Source organism: Ranitomeya variabilis, chromosome 7 (genome assembly GCF_051348905.1).
Source record: "Ranitomeya variabilis isolate aRanVar5 chromosome 7, aRanVar5.hap1, whole genome shotgun sequence".
In the NCBI taxonomy this organism is placed as follows: Eukaryota; Metazoa; Chordata; class Amphibia; order Anura; family Dendrobatidae; genus Ranitomeya; species Ranitomeya variabilis.
This window is the reverse complement of record NC_135238.1, coordinates 42856465-42881922: the sequence shown is the minus strand read 5'-3', so window position 1 is coordinate 42881922 and position 25458 is coordinate 42856465. Positions and strand designations below refer to the sequence as shown.

The following is a 25458-nucleotide window of genomic DNA, read 5'->3' as shown; positions in this document are numbered from 1 at the left end:
TCATGATACCGCTCAGGAAGGAGACAGGTTCTGTGTCAGAGAGATGAACCTGCTTTGGTCCGACATGTGCATATCAACTCAAGGACAAAAGCAAAAGACCTTGTAAAGATGAAGACGGAAGCTGGTAAGATTGTGTCAATATCCACAGTCAAACGAATACTGTATCAACATGGGCTGAAGGCCAATCTGTCAGAAAGAAGCCATTTTGCTCCAAAAGAAACATAAAAAAAGCCAGATTAATGTTTGAAAATGCACACAGGAAAAAATACCTTAATTTTTGGAGACATGTCCTGAGGTCTGATGAAACTAAGATTGAACTTTTTGGGCATAATGACCATCGTTACATTTGGAGGAAAAAGGAGCAGCTTGGAAGCCTAGAACACCATCCTAACTGTGAAACACAGGGGTGGCAGCATCATGTTGTGGGGTTGTTTTGCTGCAGGGGGGACTGGTGCGCTCATAAAATAGATGGCATCATGAGAAAAGAAGATTATGTGGCAATATTGAAGCAACATCTCAAGACATCAGCCAGGAAGATAAAGCTTTAGCGGAAATGGGTCTTCCAGATGGACAATGACCCGAAGCATACTGACAAAATGGTAATAAAGTGGCTTAAGGAAAACAAAGTCAATGTTTTGGAGCGGCCATCACAAAGCCCTGATCTCAATCCTATCGAAAATTTATGGGCAAAGCTGAAAAGGCCGGTGCAAGTAAGGAGACCTACAAACCTGGATCAGTGACACCAGTTTTGTCAGGAGGAATCTGCCTAAATTCCGACCAACTATTGTGAGAGGCTTGTGGAAGGATATCCCAAACATATGACCCAAGTCATTCAGTTTAAGGGCAATGGTACCAAATTTTAATGAAATGTATGTAAACTTTTGATTTTGCAGTAAGTAATAAAAATGCATTAAAACTTTATTTCTGTTTGAGAACCCCCATGTTCCCTCCGGGTGTAGCTTCCAAGAATCACACTTGGTGGAAACAAAACAAGCTAACTAGGTTACAGCGCTTAACTTCCCACTTTAAATTAATGTCGAAACAAGAGTTCATCACAAAATATCAAGTACCAACAACTGAAAATTTCAGACTAAAACAAATTTTTCACTTTTTACATACTTTAACCACCAATGCACCAAATCCAAAACCTACAAATTTTGAATGAAAATATCTATATGATCCATTGGGAAATGGCCTCATATCACAGCTATAGTCTATATTTAATCAACCAAGAGATGATTCGAAATTAAAGGCCATGGAACAATGGGAGGAAGACCTACGAATCTCTCTTACACCTCAAAGATGGTATAAATGTTATGAAAATATCCTAAAGGGAAGTAACCAAATCTCGCTTACCGAGACATCCCTTAAATTATTCCGTAGAATTCATTATGTTCCCAGCTTTTTGCACAATATTTACCATACAATCCCTAACAAATGTTTTAGAAGATGTATCGATGTGGGAGATACACTTCACATCTGGTGGACATGCCCAATAGTGAAGTCTCTCTGGAAAGATGTAATAAAAATAATTAACACAGTTCTAAAAAAGGAATTGCTCCTAACATCGACAGTATTACTTTTGGGAGACAGACCAATTAAGGCCAACAATAAAATTTGTTGTCTTATTGACTTTATTACTATGGCAACCAGAAACCATATAGCCGGACAATGGAAAACTAATACGCTGTCGATAACCCAAGTGAAGAGACAGATTAACGTAATAATGCTATATGAAAAAATCGAGGCCACTAAGTCCAACTCTATCGATACCTTTCGAAGCATATGGGATCCTTGGATCCAAGCACAGAATGATAACGACCTTTCTAGAATAATGTCTCTAGCCACAAAACACACAACTATACCAATACTTATTGATAACTTTAACTTTTGATTTATGAAATTTAGTAACTCACGTCAACTTAACTCTCATCGATAACACTCAATGTTCTTTATCCCCCCCTTTTTCCCTTCCCCTTTTCATAAACCCAGAAATATTTGCGTTAAAATAGTTATACATTGGATTTATACAACTATGACTATACCGTCAAGGATATTGTACCTCTTTTTCCTTAATCCGTCAAATATTTCCCCCTGCGAGGGGATCCTTGAACTTTATGATCTATGTTATTCATGTTTAATTACGGTATATTTTCTAAAATAAAAATTGTTGAAACTAAAACATTCTCTCTCTTTCTCTCATTATTCTGGCATTTGGCAAATATTAATAATCATGGTAATCCTAATTGACCTAAAACGGGAAAGGTTCATTCTGATTTCATGTCAGATATTGAGAAAAACATGCAAATGTGTCTTTTTATATAGTGTATGGAAACTCCTGGTTTCAACTGTATCTGTACATCAAGGAACAATGAACATCTGAGATCCTGTATCCGCCATGTGTTTTATTCATAATTTATGATCATGACAGATCAGTGCAGTAAATGAAGGCGGACACATGTAGAGTCGTCTGACAGCGGCTCCGTTCTCTATACCAATACCAAGTCAGAAGAAATGATTACATTTCCCTACATACGGCATATCTACACATATGTATAGTTTATATACTATTGTGGTCAGCATTCTGATATACTTTTTACCTTTCTATTCTTTGGCTTGCCTAGATCCCACACGGTAGGTATCGGTATATTACAGTATTTGGTGATTTCCTGCCCTGTTCTATGTTTCTATGTTCAAAAAGTCTTAAGAGACGATATGAATGAAAAGCAGATGTGATGTGACACATGATGGACTGTACTCTAAGAAATGGCTAGATTTACCTCCACATGGGGCAAAGCGGCAGTTCCCAGCCCTATTCTGTATCTAAACACCCTGAATGAGCCATATTGACTGGTTGGGACTGGCCCCCGGGACTACTGGAGGATCATCTGGTAGGCCTGAGCCTTGAAATAACAATGGACTCTAAAGCTTCAGTAGATGACAACCCCACTTACAGTTGACTTAGGAACCAATCACTTGCATCCAGGGTCTTTTTCTTTAAAGGGATTTTTAAGATTATAGAAATTAATGCTAAAAAAATTGTCACAAAAAGGCATTTAACAGATTATTTAAATAAAATAAAAACTTATCCCCTGTCTGACTGCTTGGACCCCTTGTGGTCTCAAAAACTGGGCTCTGGAACCCAGAGAATGTTGGTGCAGAGCCCTTATTATGTGAAGAAGAGGTGCGAATTCTTGGCCTCCACTCCATTCATTGTCTTTAGGACTGTCGGAGAAAGCCGAGTGCTGTACTATGCCTTTTCCAGCAGTCCCATAGACAATGAATGGAGCAGAGGCCACAAATACACACCTCTTCTCCACATAATACAGGGCTCTGCAGAGCACCATTCTCGGAGTTTCATTTAGTTCCCTTTATAAAATAAGAATTCTGTATGCGATGTTCTTTTTGTGCAGACTTGTAATCACTCCCTGAATCTGACAGGTACAAAAGGAGAGTGTTCCCAGTTTTATGATGTATCGTAAAGGATTGCCGGGTTATTTTAGTCGATCATCTTTTTTTAGTGATCGCCAATTTCAAGCTTTTGTCTTGTGCTTTATTTTACTTTTAGATTAATGACATGTTTAACTGGCTTGTTCAGCCATGCCTGAATTTTATCCGTCTGGAATGTAAATTTCTGGTGCAGACTTCTCCTATCCACCTGACATACAGCATGATGAGGCTTTACACCTGCTTGATCGGTACGGTTCTTCGTTTTCATTCTTGCACAGAATTTAATTTTTAGTTTGACAGTGTGAATTATTTATGTCTTATCAGTCCACATACTAGATATGTAATAGCCATTACTTTATGCTTAATTTTATTACCAAATTTGTGTGTGTGTGTGTGTGTGTGTATATATAATAAAAAAAGATACAGTGCAAAATATTAATTATTAATTTTAGTTTAAAAAGTCACATGTTTGGCAAAATGTTTTTAAAAATGCGTCTTTTTAACTGGCGTACTTGAAATCACTCCAAGGAGGTACTGGAGTAGAGTTGCGCCAAATTTTGAGACTTTCATTTTTTGTAAAAAAAAAAAGAAAGTCACATTTCATATATCAGTCTAAGGGTAAGTTCACACAGGGCGTTTTTGCTGGGTTTTTTTCTGCAGCAAAACTTGATCATCTTGGCAGGAAATAAGCTACAACAAAAACACAGGTTTAGGTGCATTCTTTGCCGCGTTTTTGGTGCGTTTTTTTTATGCGTTTTTTTTCTCTTTGCGCATGACAATAAAGTTGAGTGCACACAGAGAAAAAAAAAACTTCCTGTAGGTAGAATGAATAGATAGGATGAATAGATGGATAGATAGATAGATAGATAATAGATAGATAGATAGAAAGATAGATAGATAAAATAGAGTAGAATAGATACATTACCTGCGGTATCCTCTTCCCCTTCATTTTCCCACGGTGCAGAGGTCACCTCCGGTCAGGCAGTGAGGGAGCGCAGGCTCGGTGACGTCACCGCTAGTTACTGAGCCTGCACCTGCTCCGTCTCTTCATTCCCCAGTCGCTCACAGCCGGGAGCGGTCACATTAGCAGCGGTCACATTAGCAGCGCTCTCAATTGTAGCTTTATCTCCCCCAGTTTCGTCGTGGGACACTCGGTATATTGGACTACGATGGATCAGGGAGTATACTTTTGCTTTTTTATTTTATTTTTATTACAGAAGATTGAGGGCTTTGCTTTGGAATGGCAGAACAATAAAAAGATAGTCAGAACTGTGTTATTTCATTAAAATACTTTTTTCTTACTGTGTGCGTTTATTTAACCATTTAATTACTATAGGATTAGTAATGGATAGGTGTCTTATTGACGCCTCTCCATTACTAAGCCAGCTTAATGTCACCTTACAATAGCAAGGTGACATTAACCCCTTACTACCCTGCTTGCCACCGCTACAGGGCAAGTGGAAAGAGCCAGGCAAAGCGCCAGAATTGGCTTATCTAATAGATGTGCCTTTTCTGGGCAGCTGAGGGCTGCTATTTTTAGGCTGGGGGGCCTATATCAGTGGCCCCTTGCCAGCCTGAGAATAGCAGCCCCCGGCTGTGAGCTGTAGGAAGGCTGGTTGTCAAAAATGGGGGGGACCCCACGCCATTTTTTTAAATTATTTATTTAAATAATTTTTTTAAAAAAGCGTGAGGACCCCTCTATTCTTGATAACTAGCCTTACTGAAGCTGACTGCTGAGGGTTGCAGCCCCCAGCTGTGAGTTTTGTCTGGCTGGTTATCAAAATTAGGGGGGAACCCAGGTCAGTTTTTTTTTAATTATTATTTATTTATAGCGCAGGAGTGGCAGATGAATACTCCCATCCGCAGCTCCTGTTCTCACAGTAATTAGCAGCTGTAGGTGTCAGATGATGGGAGCAGTAGTCAGCTGACACTCAGAGACCTGAGGTGAAGTTTACACCTTTGATCACAGCTGATCGCTCCCGCTGTCTTCTGACAGTGGGGAGCCGCGGCTCTCTGACTGGCCAGGGAGGATTTTCCCGCCGATCAGAAGCGGTGTTTGCGGCGCTGTCATGCATATGACAGCGTGGCAAACACTAATGTCGGACTCCCCATTCAAGTGAATGGGGGGGTCCGCTGCTGGATGACAGGCTGCATGAACGCATCATGCAGCCTGTCATCTAGATGTAGCAGAGCCGAGTGTGATGATGTCTCTCCTTGACTTTCCTGCAGCAAATACACTGCAAGAAAAGTCAACCTAGCGTATTTGCAGCGTTTTTTCACCATCCATTCAAGTCAATGGGTGAAAAACGCTGAAAAAACACTGAAAGAAGTGACATACCCTATGTCAACAAAACGCTGCAAAGCACAAAATACTAATCAAACAAAAAAACAATCTGTGCGCTTGAGATTGCTGAAATCTCATAGGCTTTGCTGGTACTGTAAAAAGCAGCTGAAAATTAGCATAAAAAAAGCAGCAAAGCAACGCAGCAAAAATGCCCTGTGTGAACTTACCCTAAACCATCTGTAAAAGTCACATTGACATAAAAATAACAAAAACTAACTGAACCACACCACAAAAGACAGCTTGACAAAAAAGGCCCAAATCGTTTGATGAATGTGTCGTAAATCAAAAAGTCACTAATTTAGCTGTTATTCATGCCAAAAAATTGCCGGAAATGCAATAAATGAGTAATACGGTGAATCAGAGTCCTCGCTGCCCAAGGTTCAAAAGTACGATCACACACAAATGTGCGGTTTATTATGTCAACGCGTTTCAGGGTTTTCAAACTTCTCCATCAGGACCAAACCACGATTCATCATTGGAAATGTAATGATGAATCGGCGCCCTTTGACTTTCTGCTCAGCTTTGAAAACTCAGCAAAATGACTCCGTGTGCACACAGCCTCCGAGGGATTAATTTGACAAATTATGTCTGTATGCTGCATAATGTTGCCGAGCATGGCAGATGCTGGAAACTCCACATTTACGAGAATAATCAAGACTGTGACTGATTAGACCACTTTGTTTTACTTCATGCTAAGGAGAAGCGAATACCTCCATTTTTACACACTTCAGGGTCATGACACATTTGATGTTTCAGCTTGCACTTCTTGTACTGGCCCCCTGTGATTGCCAGAGGAGTTAAAATCAACATACTGTAACTTTGAAGATTTGTACCATTTGGTTTATTTTCTAGCTGCATGATAAAAGAAAATCAGCCAGAGCGAGACAGAATGTGCAATCAATAGATAACAAATGGAGAGATTCTTCTATTTTTTTCCTTAAGTTCCAGTGAAATAATAGCCCAGTAGACTATTTCTGACCTGGATTATTGCTTTGTGTGCAAGCCACAGTTAGGCCCCGTGCACACAATGAGTATTTGGTGACTTTTTTACCTCAGTATTTGTAAGCCAAAATCAGGATTGGAACAATCAGAGGAAAAGTATAATAGAAACACGTCACCATCACCACTTCTGTATTTATCACCCACTCCTGGTTTACAAAAACTGAGGTAAAAAAAGTCACCAAACTCTGAATGTGTGAATGTGGCCTTGTAGAAAAAAATGATTTGAAGTTGTCTTGTGTAAGGCAGAGATAACACATGACAATTTTTCTACCATCTCGCCGTGTATATTGGTCCACACAAGTTTGGAATATCCATCAGGTTGAGAACCTGTTTATACACCACAAGCCTATTTCAAAGGGTTGGCTAAAAAAAAAGAGAATAGGGAATAAGTGTATGATCGATGGTGGTACCCCGCTTTGACCACAAGAACGCGGACCCCTGATTGAATAGAGCAGTGGTTATCCTTGTTCACTACAATGCATTCAATGTCCATGGCTCTGACAGGAGACACAGGACCCCCATTCCATTTTCATGAAAAGTGAGCTCCCCAGTGATATGACCTACGCTAATTACCTCTTGTATGGATGGGTGTTGTTTTTTCATGAGGTAAAACTTTTTCAATTGGAAATTACTCTTTCTCTAACTAAGTACTTTCAGTACGGCCCCCATACATGTTAGGTAAAAGTTGTCAGAACCAGGCGACCATTTGCTGTGTATGGGGGCTTCCTAAGAAATGGACTGTAAGAATCGTTTGGTTTTTGGAGGAGATAAGCCGCTATCAGCATCTGGCGTACTCATCTTTCTCCATTGGAAACACAGGAGTGCTCGGTCAAGCAATGCTATGTATGGAGAGAGTCATTTTTGGCCAAACGATAACACATGTGTACGGCCATCTTTACAGATAAATAATAAATACCCCTACTGTTGTATCATTAAATCCAATAGATTAATTATTTAGTTCCCCATCCTGTCGTACAATGTACATTATTCTCGGCAGCACATCCCCAATTTTCACAAGAGGATGTGCTGCCGACTGTCAGTAAGCCTGCACAAGAGATGTGATTAATGGTGCAAAAGCTAATCGATGGGTAGGTTTACACTTAGTCCAGGATTGTCTATGTGTTCACACTACTGTGTTGCCCAAATCTTCAATTTTACAAAGTTTCACTCATTTTAGTGTAATGCTATGGGCCCGATTCATTCCTTGCGGCTTTTTTAAAGTGACATTTTTTCTTTGCCTTGAAGTGTTCCTTGAAGTTCTTCAAAATGATGTACATAGTTTATGTACTATGCTGTTTATTTTTGTCTTACCTTTTTTGCACCTTTTTTAGAGAAAAAAGTTTCACCTTCAGCTAAAATATCACTACTAGTGTTGATCAAGTGTGCTCGCCACTTGTGTGAGCGTTGGGGTGCTTGGGTAGGCATCGACTATCTCTCGAGCACCATGCTCGAGTATCCACCCCACATGTTTTGCGGGTGTAAGACAGCCTATAAATTTGTAGGAATTGCAAAAAGAAATGTGAAAATTAAAAGTAGAATTTGTCGAATAAACAGGCTAAAGTTACCAAAAACTAGACAAAAATGCAATAATGAATTGGGCCCTATATGTTTTACACTCTACACGCCCACATGTGGCTTGGGTGCAGCTTTGTAGCTTTATGTAATGTCAAAGTCTTTCTTAACTTATGTTTTTTTTATGTTGCAGATGATATAATCCGGTCTGAAGAGGACGGCAGAGAGCCCCTGTCCAGCCAACAGATAACACTGTGGTTACAAGGACTTTTCCTGTTTGCTTTGGTTTGGACTATTGGAGGAACCATAAATGGAGACAGTAGAAGGAAGTTTGATGTTTTCTACCGCAACCTACTAATGGGGATGGACGACCAGCACCCCCGACCCAAAAGTGTTAAATTAACAAAAAACAATGTGTTTCCTGAGCGAGGTAGTCTTCAAGTTTGGGGAAAGACATATCTCACATTTATATATAGAATGAATATCCCTGGACACGTACTATAGGGGCAATGAAAGAAAATATAATATAAACATTAAATTATTTTATTGTAGCTAAAAGAACAGAGGAGACTTGTCATGTCATAGTTCAATGAGTGTAAACCAAACTTGCCAACTTTAGCAGGGTGGCTATGACGTTAGTCACTACTCACGGATAAGCCGTGAGGCAGGGTAGTCAAGAAGGCTGAGATCAAAAGCCAAAAGAGTACGTCATAGACAGAGGGGTGAGAGAGGTGGAAATTTTACAACTGATCAGAAGTAGTGTTTGCTGCACTGTCATGCACATGATAGCACGACAAACACCCGGTGTTCCGGTGGCTGAACCCGAACAGTAACACGGACTTCCTGGTGAAGTCCGTGTGCGGTGTCCTTGCCCGAACAGTAGGTGTTCGGTACAGATGCCGAACTTTACTGTTTGGGTTCGCCCATCTCTAATAATTAAATCCCACAAAGTATTGCTGCTTTATAACACTATGTGACGCTAAATAAAGATATGGAGTTAATTATCCTTCTGATTCACAGGAACCGTTTATGACTTTTATTTCCACAAACATTCCAGCGGACAGTGGAATACATGGACTGATTATATTACCAAAGAGGAAATTACAATTTCTCCTACCGCAAAGGTAAAAATATTCCTGCACTTTATTACAGATGTGTTGCATGCTCGTCACTCAGGATATGAAGGCAACACAAAGGAAACATGAGTTCTTGTTGGAATCCTGGGGAAATCTTACTCAGGGCAACCATTAATTATAATTCTTCACAGTAGAGGGGAGGTAACGGTTGACAGACACACAGCTATGACACAGTTCTGAGCTGAAGTTGATGACAGGGGTTTTATTCAAGACTTCTTTTCATCACACACAATCACTTATCTTCATACAATGCTTCATCAACATATATGAAAGTCTTTTCACATATAACTTCTCTTCACAGATAACTTATCTTCACACACAGTGTTTTCACCTAAGCAGAACTGTATATTGCTCATGCAGTGAGATGGTGGGAGGGGATGAGTACGGTGCTGTAGCTCTCTCACATCTATCTTATATGATTACAGCAATCGCTTCCCAGGAAGAACTGGTCTATATAGCTTGTCTGATTTCAGTCTGACAGGAGACTCTCTAGCACACACCTTACTCTTGGATGCCCCAGACACAATAACAACTTTCCCAGTATGCCCCGGGGCTGAGCTAACCACTCCCTGTCTGCTATAACCCTTTTAACCCCTATAGTTCCTGGATGATTCTAAATCAACATAGCAGCTTCTATCTGTCACAGATGCCAAGAACAATGAATCATCATGTATGTCATAAAAAATAATTGGAAGATGCACAAAGTGTTTCCCTCTATGTGGTGGGTGCACAGGTCATCCTTGCCAATTAAAGATGGGCATTTCAGGTTGCCTGATTTACTGGGAACTTCATCTTCCAGAAAGGAAGGATCCATGTTTGTATTGTAATGGGCACCTATGGAAGAATTGTATATGCATTGCTGATGACGTGCAGAATATAGACAACTCCTATAAGGATGGTATTCAGGTTCCTATAGCGTTGCTCCCAATTCCTGGCTTCCTGTTTGCCAAGGGTTGGGGTGGTGCACTCCTAATGATTTGGGCAGTATAACTGAGCTGCTGGTTCAAAACTATGCGCTCCTCCGCAGCTGCTTCTGTCTGCCGCATCGGAGGCGGAAAATATGGCAGCGATCCAGCAGCTTCATACCAGCGATTGCAAGCTGTGTACTAAATAGCTTTCAATCGCGCACTCCCTGCCTAGGAAACCACCTCTGGGGCGGCCGGTACCTTTAGCAGCTGGATGTAAATTCTAGATTTAAAAATGTCTCCATTCTTATAAGCAGGGAGGATTTTTAATATAAGCTAAATGGCACAGGTGCTCGTTTTTACAAATACTTTAATAAGATGCAACAACCCCATTAACTTCACCATCAATGCATACATATATCCTTCTCCTTAGTTACAGATCAACCTATCACTAATGCATGATGTCACTGCCATGTGATGCCGTGATGGGCAAGCCGATGTCAGCTGCCGGCCTCTGATTTGGCCTGCGGCATGTATTGCAGTGCAGGGAGCTGGCGGGTGTGTGCACCACAGTATATTTCAACTGAATGTACGTCCAAGGATGCACATTCAGGTGAAATAGTCGCTGATGTTGGCAGGCCCCCTCCCATTCAGGCTCGGTCGCGGTCATAACCTCTGCGTCCGTGATCATTGTGCCCTTGATACCTACCTAATGTGCCATTATTACAGAAAATGTCAAGAGATTTCGATACCTTCTTTAAAAGAATCTTGTTAGTAGCTTTTAGGGTCACCAAACTAATTACATTGCTGGTGCGGTAGAAAAGACAACTTCAGACAAACCTTCTGGGTCTCAAATTGATTTTCTAATACTGAGTAAATTAACATTGAATTTTAATGTTAATGTGGATACATGTGCATCGGCCCTTTCTCTGGCTAGTACAGCGATCCTGAGCATTATTCTGTGCTTTGTGCACATAGGGCGGGTGCTTGGTAATAATGCTGGGGATTGCGGCACTAGCTGGATATTGTCCCCCCCTCGGGGCACTTAAAGGCTTATTAATATAAAGATTTTAAGTTGATTTTCTCAGTGATGGAAAATTCACCACGGCTAGTGTCTTAACCTGGGTTTAAAGGGGATGTCCAGGTTTGAGAGCAGTGCCAGCAGTCACTCCATGTAACTGCAGACTTCTGAATTGTTATAGCATGTCTTGCACAAGTTGTTATAATTCCCCTGTATTGCCGATGCAAAAAAGCGGTCACATGACCACATATATGCGGTCACTTGTCGACTAGCCGCACTCGACTTTTCCCAATTCACTTCTATTGAGAGACACTGGATGAAATCAGTCGGCCTGTGACCACATGTATGCAAATCGCATACATGTGGTCATGTGACTGCTTGTTTAGATCGACAATACAGGGGAATCATGACAGCATGCATGCCGAAAAAGTCTGCGGTCACATAGTGTCTGCAGACTTTGCTCTCAAACCTAGACAACCCCTTTAAAAAATGTCTCCTATATGTTGGGTGTGATCGCAGAGAGATTTTTCTGCAGTTGTCCTTAGGCAGGAGTGATGTGTATCAGCCTTTCTGACTCCGTTCCTATGATTTCTATGCTTCGGATTTCCTAGGTATCTGATCTCATCATACCCACCATGGAAACTGCCAGACAGACCTTCTTCCTGAATCTATATGTGCAACATTCTGTTCCTTTGCTGTTTGTGGGACCAACGGGAACAGGGAAATCTGCCATTACCAACAGCTTCTTAATAAAGCTTCCAAAAGATAGATACATTGCCAACTGCATCAACTTCTCAGCCAGAACCTCTGCAAATCAGACCCAGGATATCATATTCTCCAAGCTAGATCGCAGAAGAAAGGGCTTGTATGGCCCGCCTGTCGGAAAGAAAGCTGTTGTGTTTGTAGGTAAGACGTTTTTCCAATTATTGATTAAGTAAGTATTAAATATTAAACGACCCCCTCTGGGGATATTCATTGTTGGCGTGGTGTGCTGTTTTCATCCGTTCTTAAAATTAGGTTACAGTAAAATGATTGTCAAAGACATCGACTTTAGCCAGTGGTATTACTGTACCATACACAAGACCAGACCGGGTCTGAAATTCATCCTTTGGCATTGGAAAGCTCAAATTCCCATAGAGCCTCCCAGATGGGGGTCTGTATTACAAGTATGATGTTGAAGAAAATCATGATTTAACACAAGACCAAAATTACTAATAATACTGCTATATATGGCTAAATACTACCACCGCCCTATAACCACATAATAACAACCACATAGTGACAGAATGCCCCCATACTGATCATTACCAAACATGACTGTACCAAGACCAATATTATTAATAATACTGCTATATAAGGCTAAATAGTACCACCGCCCTATAACCACATAATAACAACCACACAGTGACAGAAAGCCCCCATACTGATCATTACCAAACCTGACTGTACCAAGACCAATATTACTAATAATACTGCTATATATGGCTAAATAGTACCACCGTCCTATAACCACATAACAACCAAATAGTGACAGAATGCCCCCATACTGTTCATTACCAAACATGACTGTACCAAGACCAATTTTACTAATAATACTGCTATATATGGCAAAATAGTACCACCACCCTATAACCACATAATAACAACCACATAGTGACAGAAAGCCCCCATACTGATCATTACCAAACTTGACTGTACCAAGACCAATATTACTAATAATACTGCTATATATGGCTAAATAGTACCACCGTCCTATAACCACATAACAACCACATAGTGACAGAATGCCCCCATACTGATCATTACCAAACCTGTCTGTACCAAGACCAATATTACTAATAATACTGCTATATAAGGCTAAATAGTACCACCGCCCTATAACCACATAATAACAACCACACAGTGACAGAAAACCCCCATACTGATCATTACCAAACCTGACTGTACCAAGACCAATATTACTAATAATACTGCTATATATGGCTAAATAGTACCACCGCCCTATAACCACATAATAACAACACTGTGACAGAAAGCCCCCATACTGATCATTACCAAACATGACTGTACCAAGACCAATATTACTAATAATACTGCTATATATGGCTAAATAGTACCACCGCCCTATAACCACATAATAACAACACTGTGACAGAAAGCCCCCATACTGATCATTACCAAACATGACTGTACCAAGACCAATATTACTAATAATACTGCTATATATGGCTAAATAGTACCACCGCCCTATAACCACATAATAACAACCACACAGTGACAGAATGCCCCCATACTGTTCATTACCAAACCTGACTGTACCAAGACCAATATTACTAATAATACTGCTATATATGGCAAAATAGTACCACCACCCTATAACCACATAATAACAACCACATAGTGACAGAAAGCCCCCATACTGATCATTACCAAACTTGACTGTACCAAGACCAATATTACTAATAATACTGCTATATATGGCTAAATAGTACCACCGCCCTATAACCACATAATAACAACCACACAGTGACAGAATGCCCCCATACTGATCATTACCAAACATGACTGTACCAAGACCAATATTACTAATAATACTGCTATATATGGCTAAATAGTACCACCGCCCTATAACCACATAATAACAACACTGTGACAGAATGCCCCCATACTGATCATTACCAAACATGACTGTACCAAGACCAATATTACTAATAATACTGCTATCTATGGCTAAATAGTACCACCGCCCTATAACCACATAATAACAACCACATAGTGACAGAAAGCCCCCATACTGATCATTACCAAACCTGACTGTACCAAGACCAATATTACTAATAATACTGCTATATATGGCTAAATAGTACCACCGCCCTATAACCACATAATAACAACCACACAGTGACAGAATGCCCCCATACTGATCATTACCAAACATGACTGTACCAAGACCAATATTACTAATAATACTGCTATATATGGCTAAATAGTACCACCGCCCTATAACCACATAATAACAACACTGTGACAGAAAGCCCTCATACTGATCATTACCAAACATGACTGTACCAAGACCAATATTACTAATAATACTGCTATATATGGCTAAATACTACCACCGTCCTATAACCACATAACAACCCAATAGTGACAGAATGCCCCCATACTGATCATTACCAAACATGACTGTACCAAGACCAATATTACTAATAATACTGCTATCTATGGCTAAATAGTACCACCGCCCTATAACCACATAATAACAACCACATAGTGACAGAAAGCCCCCATACTGATCATTACCAAACCTGACTGTACCAAGACCAATATTACTAATAATACTGCTATCTATGGCTAAATAGTACCACCGCCCTATAACCACATAATAACAACCACATAGTGACAGAATGCCCCCATACTGATCATTACCAAACATGACTGTACCAAGACCAATATTACTAATAATACTGCTATCTATGGCTAAATAGTACCACCGCCCTATAACCACATAATAACAACCACATAGTGACAGAATGCCCCCATACTGATCATTACCAAACCTGACTGTACCAAGACCAATATTACTAATAATACTGCTATCTATGGCTAAATAGTACCACCGCCCTATAACCACATAATAACAACCACATAGTGACAGAGTGCCCCCATACTGATCATTGCCAAACCTGACTGTACCAAGACCAATATTTCCATCATAAAAGACAAATAATAGCGCCTGACCATAACCACATCTTACTAGCCTATACATCAGTGTTAACACTACCATACTGATCATTAACAAACACTACTTAGACTGATAGTACCACCATACAGTGAGCAAACGTAAAATGGAAGATATCAGTGATTCACCGGTGACCTTCTCGTTGATCGTAGTCATTGCGCTTTTCTTTTCCTTTCGGCCCAGACCGTCATTACCACTTCTTCCATACCTTACTTTGCTTATGCAAGCACTGCCTAAACTCCTTCATTTGCATACAAATAAAGATTTTTTTTTAATACTACGACAGGTATGGTTTTTATACAGGCAAAGTCCCCTACATACTTGTGTAAGTGGTTTAGTGCGCGTTTTGCAGGTGACGCAATCTCTTTAATTACTTTGGCTTTGCTTTTTTTTTCTGCCAATAAAATGCAATTTTAGGTTTGATCTTAGATAGAACTTAGGACATTAGTAACTTACGCCGCACCACATTTTGGCCCTAGAGATGAAATTATGATAAAAGTCAAAAATGCACTTGAAATAACATAGTGGAATTACATTAAAAGAGTATTCCCTTCTCTAATATCGTATCCCAATATGTATTAGGTGTAATAATAATAATATTAGCAAATGCCTCCAAATAGAAATGTAGTATAGTTCTCCTGATTAGCTATGTCACGTGCCCCATGTGCAGGGCACTGCAGAAGCTTAGGTATCCATGGTCACGACCAATCATATAGTCACAGTTAGTTTTTAATAGTCGTAACCATGGATACCTAAGCTACTGCAATGCCCTGCACATGGGGTAAGCGAAATAACTAATCAGGAGAACTATACTACATCTTTATTTAGAGATATTTCATAATATCATTATTATTATTACATGTACTACATATTGGGATAGGATCCTAGAGATGAGAATATCCCTTTTATAGCAATTTCCTAGTATAATATTATATCTGTTACATTTTAGTAAATCAGTGATCAGATGATCACATTTTACTATTTAAAAAAAAAAAATCTCAAAATATTCCATTGTGACCAGTACCGTAATTGGCGGTTCTTTATTTTTGTCTAGATGATCTGAACATGCCAGCAAAAGAAATTTACGGGGCTCAGCCTCCAATTGAACTGTTGAGGCAGTGCATAGACCATGGACACTGGTACGACAGGAAGGACACCTCGCGGCTAGATATCGTTGATGTCTTATTTTTGTCTGCTATGGGGCCCCCTGGAGGTGGGAGGAATGACATTACTGGTAAGAACTAAAATATTACTGCTAATATGTATTATATAGAACAGAAAGTGTGTCTCCTTTGAGGCTAGATCCTTCCACATCTTATGTGATTAATTATTTTTCAAATCAAAATAAAAAAAGATTCCTACCAGCACGATATAAATATCTGTAATGTTTCATTGGCCAGAGGTAATATTTCACCGCCCATATTCATTTATATGGCCTTCATTGCCAGGTTTACGGCCGTATTTCAAGATTTATAAGGCCTTATACTGCGCCTAGTAATAACATATTCTGGAAGTAAAACATAGCGATTGTTGATTATTCAGTAATAATTTGAGAGTAGAGATAAATTAGATTGGCACACATTGGAGAATCATTGAACAGGGACCGCTATCTATAAATCCACCTTCATACAAATAAACTATGTAGAACCGCCCACCGGACTCCTAAGCTTAGAAAGAAGAAGGGTTTCATGCATAACATACAGGTTATGCTGAATCTTTTCCTAAATACTTACTGTATATAGTTTGAAGAGAAAACATTTCTCCCATAAAAATTATTGCAATTACACTTGTTTTGTTAGACACCTATTTATTTCATTTCTATAAATTAGAGAAAAAGGCAAGTCGGGCATGATTCCACACTAAACCCCTAAGATTGGCCTGACAAAATAGTTGGCACCTTTATAAAAATTTGGAGTAAACAACTTTGTTTCAAGCATGTGATGCTTGTTCAAACTCGCCTGTGGCAAGTAACAGGTGTGGGCAATATGAAAACTAAATCGTGAGCCCAGCTATTGACAGGCTGTGATACAGTATGTAGAGTGGTAACCTCAGTACAGTGATGCAGATTATGTTGGAACTACTGTATATAAGCATCAAGGATTTAATATATATGTCGCACCCAGTTTTCAACATACATAAATGCCTTAATTAAAACTGAATCTGTCAGCAGGTGTTTGCAAACTAATCTGAGAGCAGCATAATGTAGATACCCTGATTCCAGCGATATGTCACTTATTTGGCTGCTTAGTCTAGCGTTTATAAAATCACTGTTTCATTAGCAGGTGATTATCCCCAGAGGACTAGTAAACCTGCTGCCATATAGTCCTCTATATTCATGAGCTCTGCATAACAGCTTTCTGCCTATGCACAGCAGACACAGAAAACCTCCAATCAGTGGTATGGGCGGGGTTATACAGAGCTCAGCATTCAGAGAAGAGCAGATGAGACAGTGATTTTATCAAAACTGCAGCAAGCAGCCCAGTAAGTGATACATCACTGGAATCAGGGTCTCTGCCCATGTTGCTTTCAGATTATATGGCAAAAACGTGACAGATTCCCTGTAAAGCGAATCATGTACAGCACTAGATCACACATCGCGTGAAATGAGAGTCTGAGCTCTGCTTCACCTATATTTTTATTCCAGCATAAATAAAATTATCCCATGCTAAAACATGATTACCAGATCACCATGAGATCCCCTGGTGATCTGATTAGTCTGGTGCCCTGAACATGTATAACAGTAATATTCCCCCTTCCACTTTCATCTTCGCCTCTTGTTATGATCAGATGAATATGTATGATGTGTATGACTGAACTGAGTCAAGCGGCTTCGAAAATATCTGATATTTCCTATTAAAAACAAACAAACACGAAAGCCGTAAACAGCAGCGCAGCAGAAGTGACTCTCAACACGCTGCACAATGACTGGTGCCGTGGATGATTTATTCCGTCACCTACGACTGTTCCACTTTTGCGGAAATTTCCTCATAGAGCCGAATAGTTATTTGATGAGCGATACATGACTGTGAAAGAATCGGGCGCATTTACTGTATTCACATACTGCGCGCTGACTATTAACCCCTAGGGCACTGGCTGGGTGGCGAGAAACAATTATTCATCCGTGTGTGTTGTGTTTCCATCAGTGTGCTCTTTTTATATGGCTCCTGTGGTCCGAGCATTTTTATACTCTGTTTCCTACATTATTGATATACAGTACAGACCAAAAGTTTGGACACACCTTCTCATTTAAAGATTTTTCTGTATTTTCATGACTATGAAAATTGTGCATTCATACTGAAGGCATCAAAACTATGAATTAGCACATATGGAATTATATACTTAACAAAAAAGTGTGAAACAACTGAAAATATGTCTTATATTCTAGGTTCTTCAAAGTAGCCACCTTTTGCTTTGATGACTGCTTTGCACACTCTTGGCATTCTCTTGATGAGCTTCAAGAGGTAGTCATCGGAAATGGTTTTCACTTCACAGGTGTGCCCTGTCAAGTTTAACCCCTTCACCCCCAAGGGTGGTTTGCACGTTAATGACCGGGCCAATTTTTACAATTCTGACCACTGTCCCTTTATGAGGTTATAACTCTGGAACGCTTTGACGGATCTTGGCGATTCTGACATTGTTTTCTCGTGACATATTGTACTTCATGTTAGTGGTAAAATTTATTCGATATAACTTGCGTTTATTTGTGAAAAAAATGGAAATTTGGCGAAAATTTTGAAAATTTTGCAATTTTCCAACTTTGAATTTTTATGCCCTTAAATCACAGACATATGTCACGCAAAATACTTAATAAGTAACATTTCCCACATGTCTACTTTACATCAGTACAATTTTAGAACCAAAATTTTTTTTTGTGACGGAGTTATAAGGGTTAAAAGTTGACCAGCAATTTCTCATTTTTACAACACCATTTTTTTTTAGGGACCACATCTCATTTGAAGTCATTTTGAGGGGTCTATATGATAGAAAATACTCAAGTGTGACACCATTCTAAAAACTGCACCCCTCAAGGTGCTCAAAACCACATTCAAGAAGTTTATTAACCCTTCAGGTGTTTCACAGGAATTTTTGGAATGTTTAAATAAAAATGAACATTTAACTTTTTTCACACAAAATTTATTTCAGCTCCAATTTGTTTTATTTTACCAAGAGTAACAGGAGAAAATGGACCCCCAAAGTTGTTGTACAATTTGTCCTGAGTACGCTGATACCCCATATGTGGGGGTAAACCACTGTTTGGGCGTATGGCAGAGCTCGGAAAGAAAGGAGCGCCATTTGACTTTTCAATGCAAAATTGACTGGAATTGAGATGGGACGCCATGTTGCGTTTGGAGAGCCCCTGATGTGCCTAAACACTGAAACCCCCTACAAGTGACACCATTTTGGAAAGTAGACCCCCTAAGGAACTTATCTTGATGTGTGGTGAGCACTTTGACCCACCAAGTGCTTCACAGAAGTTTATAATGCAGAGCCGTAAAAATAAAAAATCATATTTTTTCACAAAAATGATCTTTTCGCCCCCAATTTTTTATTTTCCCAAGGGTAAGAGAAGAAATTGGACCCCAAAAAATGTTGTGCAATTTGTCCTGAGTACGCTGATACCCCATATGTGGGTGTAAACCATTGTTTGGGCGCATGGCAGAGCTTGGAAGGGAAGGAGCGCCATTTGACTTTTCAATGCAAAATTGACTGGAATTGAGATGGGACGCCATGTTGCATTTGGAGAGCCCCTGATGTGCCTAAACATTGAAACTCCCTACAAGTGACACCATTTTGGAAAGTAGACCCCCTAAGGAACTTATCTAGATGTGTGGTGAGCACTTTGACCCACCAAGTGCTTCACAGAAGTTTATAATGCAGAGCCGTAAAAATAAAAAATCATATTTTTTCACAAAAATGATGTTTTTGCCCCCAATTTTTTATTTTCCCAAGGGTAAGAGAAGAAATTGGACCCCAAAAAATGTTGTGCAATTTGTCCTGAGTACGATGATACCCCATATGTGGGTGTAAACCATTGTTTGGGCGCATGGCAGAGCTTGGAAGGGAAGGAGCGCCATTTGACTTTTCAATGCAAAATTGACTGGAATTGAGATGGGACGCCATGTTGCGTTTGGAGAGCCCCTAATGTGCCTAAACATTGAAACTCCCTACAAGTGACACCATTTTGGAAAGTAGACCCCCTAAGGAACTTATCTAGATGTGTTTTGAGAGCTTTGAACCCACAAGTGTTTCACTACAGATTATAACGCAGAGCCGTGAAAATAATTTTTTTTGTTTTTTCTCAAAAATGATTTTTTAGCCCCCAGCTTTGTATTTTTACAAGGGTAACAGAATAAATTGGACCCCAAAATTTGTTTTCCAATTTGTCCTGAGTACGCTGATACCTCATATGTGGGGGGGAACCACTGTTTGGGCGCATGACAGAGCTCGGAAGGGAAGGAGCGCCATTTGGAATGCAGACTTAAATGGATTGGTCAGCAGCCGTCACGTTGCATTTGCAGAGCCCCTGATGTACCCAAACAGTACAAACCCCCCACAAGTGACCCCATATTGGAAACTAGACCTCCCAAGGAACTTATCTAGATGTGTTGTGAGAACTTTGAACCCCCAAGTGTTTCACTACAGTTTATAACGCAGAGCCGTGAAAATAAAACATCTTTTTTTTCCCACAAAAATGATTTTTAGCCCCCCAAATTTTTATTTTCCTAAGGATAACAAGAGAACTTGGACCCCAGAAGTTGTTGTTCAATTTGTCCCGAGTACGCTGATAACACATATGTTGGGGTAAACCCCTTTTTGGGCGCACGGGAGAGCTCGGAAGGGAAGGAGCACTGTTTTACTTTTTCAACGCAGAATTGGCTGGAATTGAGATTGGACGCCATGTCGCACTTGGAGAGCCCCTGATGTGCCTGGACAGTGGAAACTCCCCAATTCTACCTGAAACCCTAACCCAAACACACCCCTAACCCTAATCCCAACGGTAACCCTAACCACACCCCTAGCCCTGACACACCCATAATTCTAATCCCAACCCTAATCCAAACGTAAATGTAATCCAAACCCTAACCCTAACTTTAGCCCCAACCCTAACTTTAGCCCCAACCCTAACTTTACCTCCAACCCTAGCCCTAACCCTAACCCTAACCCTAAATGTGACTGAAATACGTGGCACTGAAATACGTGGCACTGAAATACGTGGCACTGAAATACGTGGCACTGAAATACGTGATACGTGGCACTGAAATACGTGGCACTGAAACACGTGGCACTGAAATACGTGATACGTGGCACTGAAATACGTGGCACTTAAATACGTGGCACTGAAATACGTGGCACTGAAATACGTGGCACTGAAATATGTGATACGTGGCACTGAAATACGTGGCACTGAAATACGTGGCACTGAAATACGTGGCACTTAAATACGTGGCACTTAAATACGTGGCACTTAAATACGTGGCACTGAAATACGTGGCACTGAAATATGTGATACGTGGCACTTAAATACGTGGCACTGAAACACGTGGCACTGAAATACGTGATACGTGGCACTGAAATACGTGGCACTGAAATACGTGGCACTGAAATACGTGGCACTGAAATACGTGGCACTGAAATACGTGGCACTGAAATACGTGCAACTGAAATACGTGGTACTAAAATATGTGGCACTGAAATACGTGATACGTGGCACTGAAATACGTGATACGTGGCACTGAAATACGTGGCACTGAAACACGTGGCACTGAAATACGTGATACATGGCACTGAAATACGTGGCACTGAAATACGTGGCACTGAAATACGTGGCACTATGACTGTCAGAAAATGTTCATTAAACGGTTAGGGGTGAGGTTAGGGGTAGAGTTAGGGTTAGGGTTTGGATCCCTTTATCACCTTGATGGTGGTGGGTGGCTTTTCAGTGTGTTTTCTGTTTTTTTTCGATAAAAATGCATGCGTTTTTAACGCAAACAAACGCATGTGCTTAAAAACGCAAGAAAATACTGCAGGTTGTATTTCTGAAAATGAACGCATGCAGAAAAAAACCGCATGCGTTTGAAAACGCGACCAAACGCGTACAAAAAAACGCATGCGTTTTCAATGTTAAATATAGGGAAAAAACGCATGCGTTTTTTTGTGCAAAAAACGCTGCAGACAAAAACGCAAGTGTGAAACCAGCGACGCTTTTTATAGCAAAAAAGTTTTTGCGTCTCCACATTTTGAGACCTATAATTTTTCCACATTTTGCTCCACAGAGTCATGTGAGGTCTTGTTTTTTTGCGGGACGAGTTGACGTTTTTATTGGTAACATTTTCGGACACGTGACCGTTTTTGATCGCTTTTTATTCCGATTTTTGTGAGGCAGAGTGATCAAAAACCTGCTATTCATGAATTTCTTTTGGGAGAGGCGTTTATACCATTCCACGTTTGGTAAAATTGATAGAGCAGTTTTATTCTTTGGGTCAGTACGATTACAGCGATATCTCATTTATATCATTTTTTTATGTTTTGGCGCTTTTATACGATAAAAACTATTTTATAGAAAAAATAATTATTTTGGTATCGCTTTATTCTCAGGACTATAACTTTTTTATTTTTTTGCTGATGATGCTGTATGGCGGCTTGTTTTTTGCGGGACAAGATGACGTTTTCAGCGGTACCATGGATATTTATATCAGTCTTTTTGATCGCGTGTTATTCCACTTTTTGTTCGGCGGTATGGTAATAAAGCGTTGTTTTTTGCCTCGTTTTTTTTTTTTTTTTTCTTACGGTGTTTACTGAAGGGGTTAACTAGTGGGGCAGTTTTATAGGTTGGGTCGTTATGGACGCGGCGATACTAAATATGTGTACTTTTATTGTTTTGTTTTTTTTATTTAGATAAAGAAATGTATTTATGGGAATAATATATATTTTTTTTATTATTTATTTAGGAATTTTTTTTTTTTTTTTTTTACACATGTGGAAAATTTTTTTTTTTACTTTGTCCCAGGGGGGGACATCACAGATCATTGATCTGGCAGTGTGCACAGCACTCTGCCAGATCTGCGATCTGCTGTGCAGGGCTTCAGGCTTACCAGCGCCTGCTCTGAGCAGACACTCGGTAAGCCACCTCCTTCCCTGCAGGACCCGGATGCCGCGGCCATCTTGGATCCGGGACCTGCAGCCAGGAAGGAGGTAGGAGACCCTCGCAGCAACGCGATCACATCGCGTTGCTCCGGGGGTCTCAGGGAAGCCCGCAGGGAGCCCCCTCCCTGCGCGATGCTTCCCTATACCGCCGGTACACTGCGATCATGTTTGATCGCGGTGTGCCGGGGGTTAATGTGCCGGGGGCGGTCCATGACCGCTCCTGGCACATAGTGCCGGATGTCAGCTGCGATAGGCAGCTGACACCCGCCCGCGATCGGCCGCGCTCCCCCCGTGAGCGCGGCCGATCGCGTATGATGTACTATCCCGTCGGTGGTCATACGGGCCCACCCCACCTCGACGGGATAGTACGTCTGATGTCAGGAAGGGGTTAATAAATGGGATTTCTTGCCTTATAAATGGTGTTGGGACCATCAGTTTTGTTGAGCAGAAGTCTGGTGGATACACAGCTGATAGTCCTACTGAATAGACTGTTAGAATTTGTATTATGGCAAGAAAAAAGCAGCTCAGTAAAGAAAAATGAGTGGCCATAATTACTTTAAGAAATGAAGGTCAGTCAGTCTGAAAAATTGGGAAAACTTTGAAAGTGTCCCCAAGTGCAGTGGCAAAAACCATCAAGCGCTACAAAGAAACTGGCTCACATGAGGACCGCCCCAGGAAAGGAAGACCAAGAGTCACCTCTGCTTCTGAGGATAAGTTTATCCGAGTCACCAGCCTCAGAAATCGCAGGTTAACAGCAGCTCAGATTAGAGACCAGGTCAATGCCACACAGAGTTCTAGCAGCAGACATATCTCTACAACAACTGTTAAGAAGAGACTTTGTGTAGCAGGCCTTCATGGTAAAATAGCTGCTAGGAAACCACTGCTAAGGACAGGCAACAAGCAGAAGAGACTTGTTTGGGCTAAAGAACACAAGGAATGGACATTAGACCAGTGGAAATCTGTGCTTTGGTCTGATGATTCCAAATTTGAGATCTTTGGTTCCAACCACCGTGTCTTTGTGCGACGCAGAAAAGGTGAACGGATGGACCCTACATGCCTGGTTCCCACCGTGAAGCATGGAGGAGGAGGTGTGATGGTGTGGGGGTGCTTTGCTGCTGACACTGTTGGGGATTTATTCAAAATTGAAGGCATACTGAACCAGTATGGCTACCACAGCATCTTGCAGCGGCATGGTATTCCATCTGGTTTGCGTTTGGTTGGACCATCATATATTTTTCAACAGGACAATGACCCCAAACACACCTCCAGGCTGTGTAAGGGCTATTTGACCAAGAAGGAGAGTGATGAAGTGCTACGCCAGATGACTTGGCCTCCACAGTCACCAGACCTGAACCCAATAGAGATGGTTTGGGGTGAGCTGGACCGCAGAGATGCTAAGCATCTCTGGGAACTCCTTCAAGATTGTTGGAAGACCATTCCCGGTGACTACCTCTTGAAGCTCATCAAGAGAATGCCAAGAGTGTGCAAAGCAGTCATCAAAGCAAAAGGTGGCTACTTTGAAGAACCTAGAATATAAGACATATTTTCAGTTGTTTCACACTTTATTGTTAAGTATATAATTCCACATGTGTTAATTCATAGTTTTGATGTCTTCAGTGTGAATGTACAATTTTCATAGTCATGAAAATGCAGAAAAATCTTTAAATGAGAAGGTGTGTCCAAACTTTTGGTCTGTACTGTATGTACAGATCCCTCCCTGACTATTCTCTTTTTTTTATTCTTCTTTATGCTTTTTTTTTTTTGCAGGTCGCTTCACTCGGCACTTGAATATAGTTTCTATTAACGCTTTTGACGATGAAACATTGACAAAAATATTTTGCTCCATATCAGACTGGCATTTTGGCAAAGGATTTGATATTTCATTTCTCAGGTATTTGCTATGAAGAGTAAACTTCATGTGCAAAAGAACCGCCCACTGGACTCCTAAGCGAAGAAATAGCAAGGATTTTAAGTTATATTGAATCTTTTCATACATACTTACTTTATATGAGTTTTATGGATAAAAGAGTCAGGATAACTTGTAATTTATTCATTCCAATCCCTACTCTTTTTATGCTTAAGAGTCCAGTGGGCGGTCCTAATCAGTGATTGACATTGACTTCTATTTGCGCAGCTCTTTTTATTATTATTTATTTTATTTTTTAATATTACTATATTATTGTTAATGTTGATATTAATTC

General features: G+C 40.4%; 1 protein-coding gene across 1 annotated transcript in view; it reads left to right on the top strand.

The window, feature by feature from the left end:
* Positions 1 to 25458, top strand: part of DNAH3 (dynein axonemal heavy chain 3) — a 373447-nt gene that overhangs the window by 254201 nt on the left and 93788 nt on the right. Inside the window, exons 39-44 of the mRNA XM_077274961.1 lie at positions 3569 to 3698; positions 8502 to 8738; positions 9329 to 9432; positions 11982 to 12276; positions 16167 to 16346; positions 25025 to 25148. Coding sequence (XP_077131076.1) covers positions 3569 to 3698; positions 8502 to 8738; positions 9329 to 9432; positions 11982 to 12276; positions 16167 to 16346; positions 25025 to 25148 — 1070 coding nt within the window. The remainder of the gene's footprint in view (positions 1 to 3568; positions 3699 to 8501; positions 8739 to 9328; positions 9433 to 11981; positions 12277 to 16166; positions 16347 to 25024; positions 25149 to 25458) is intronic.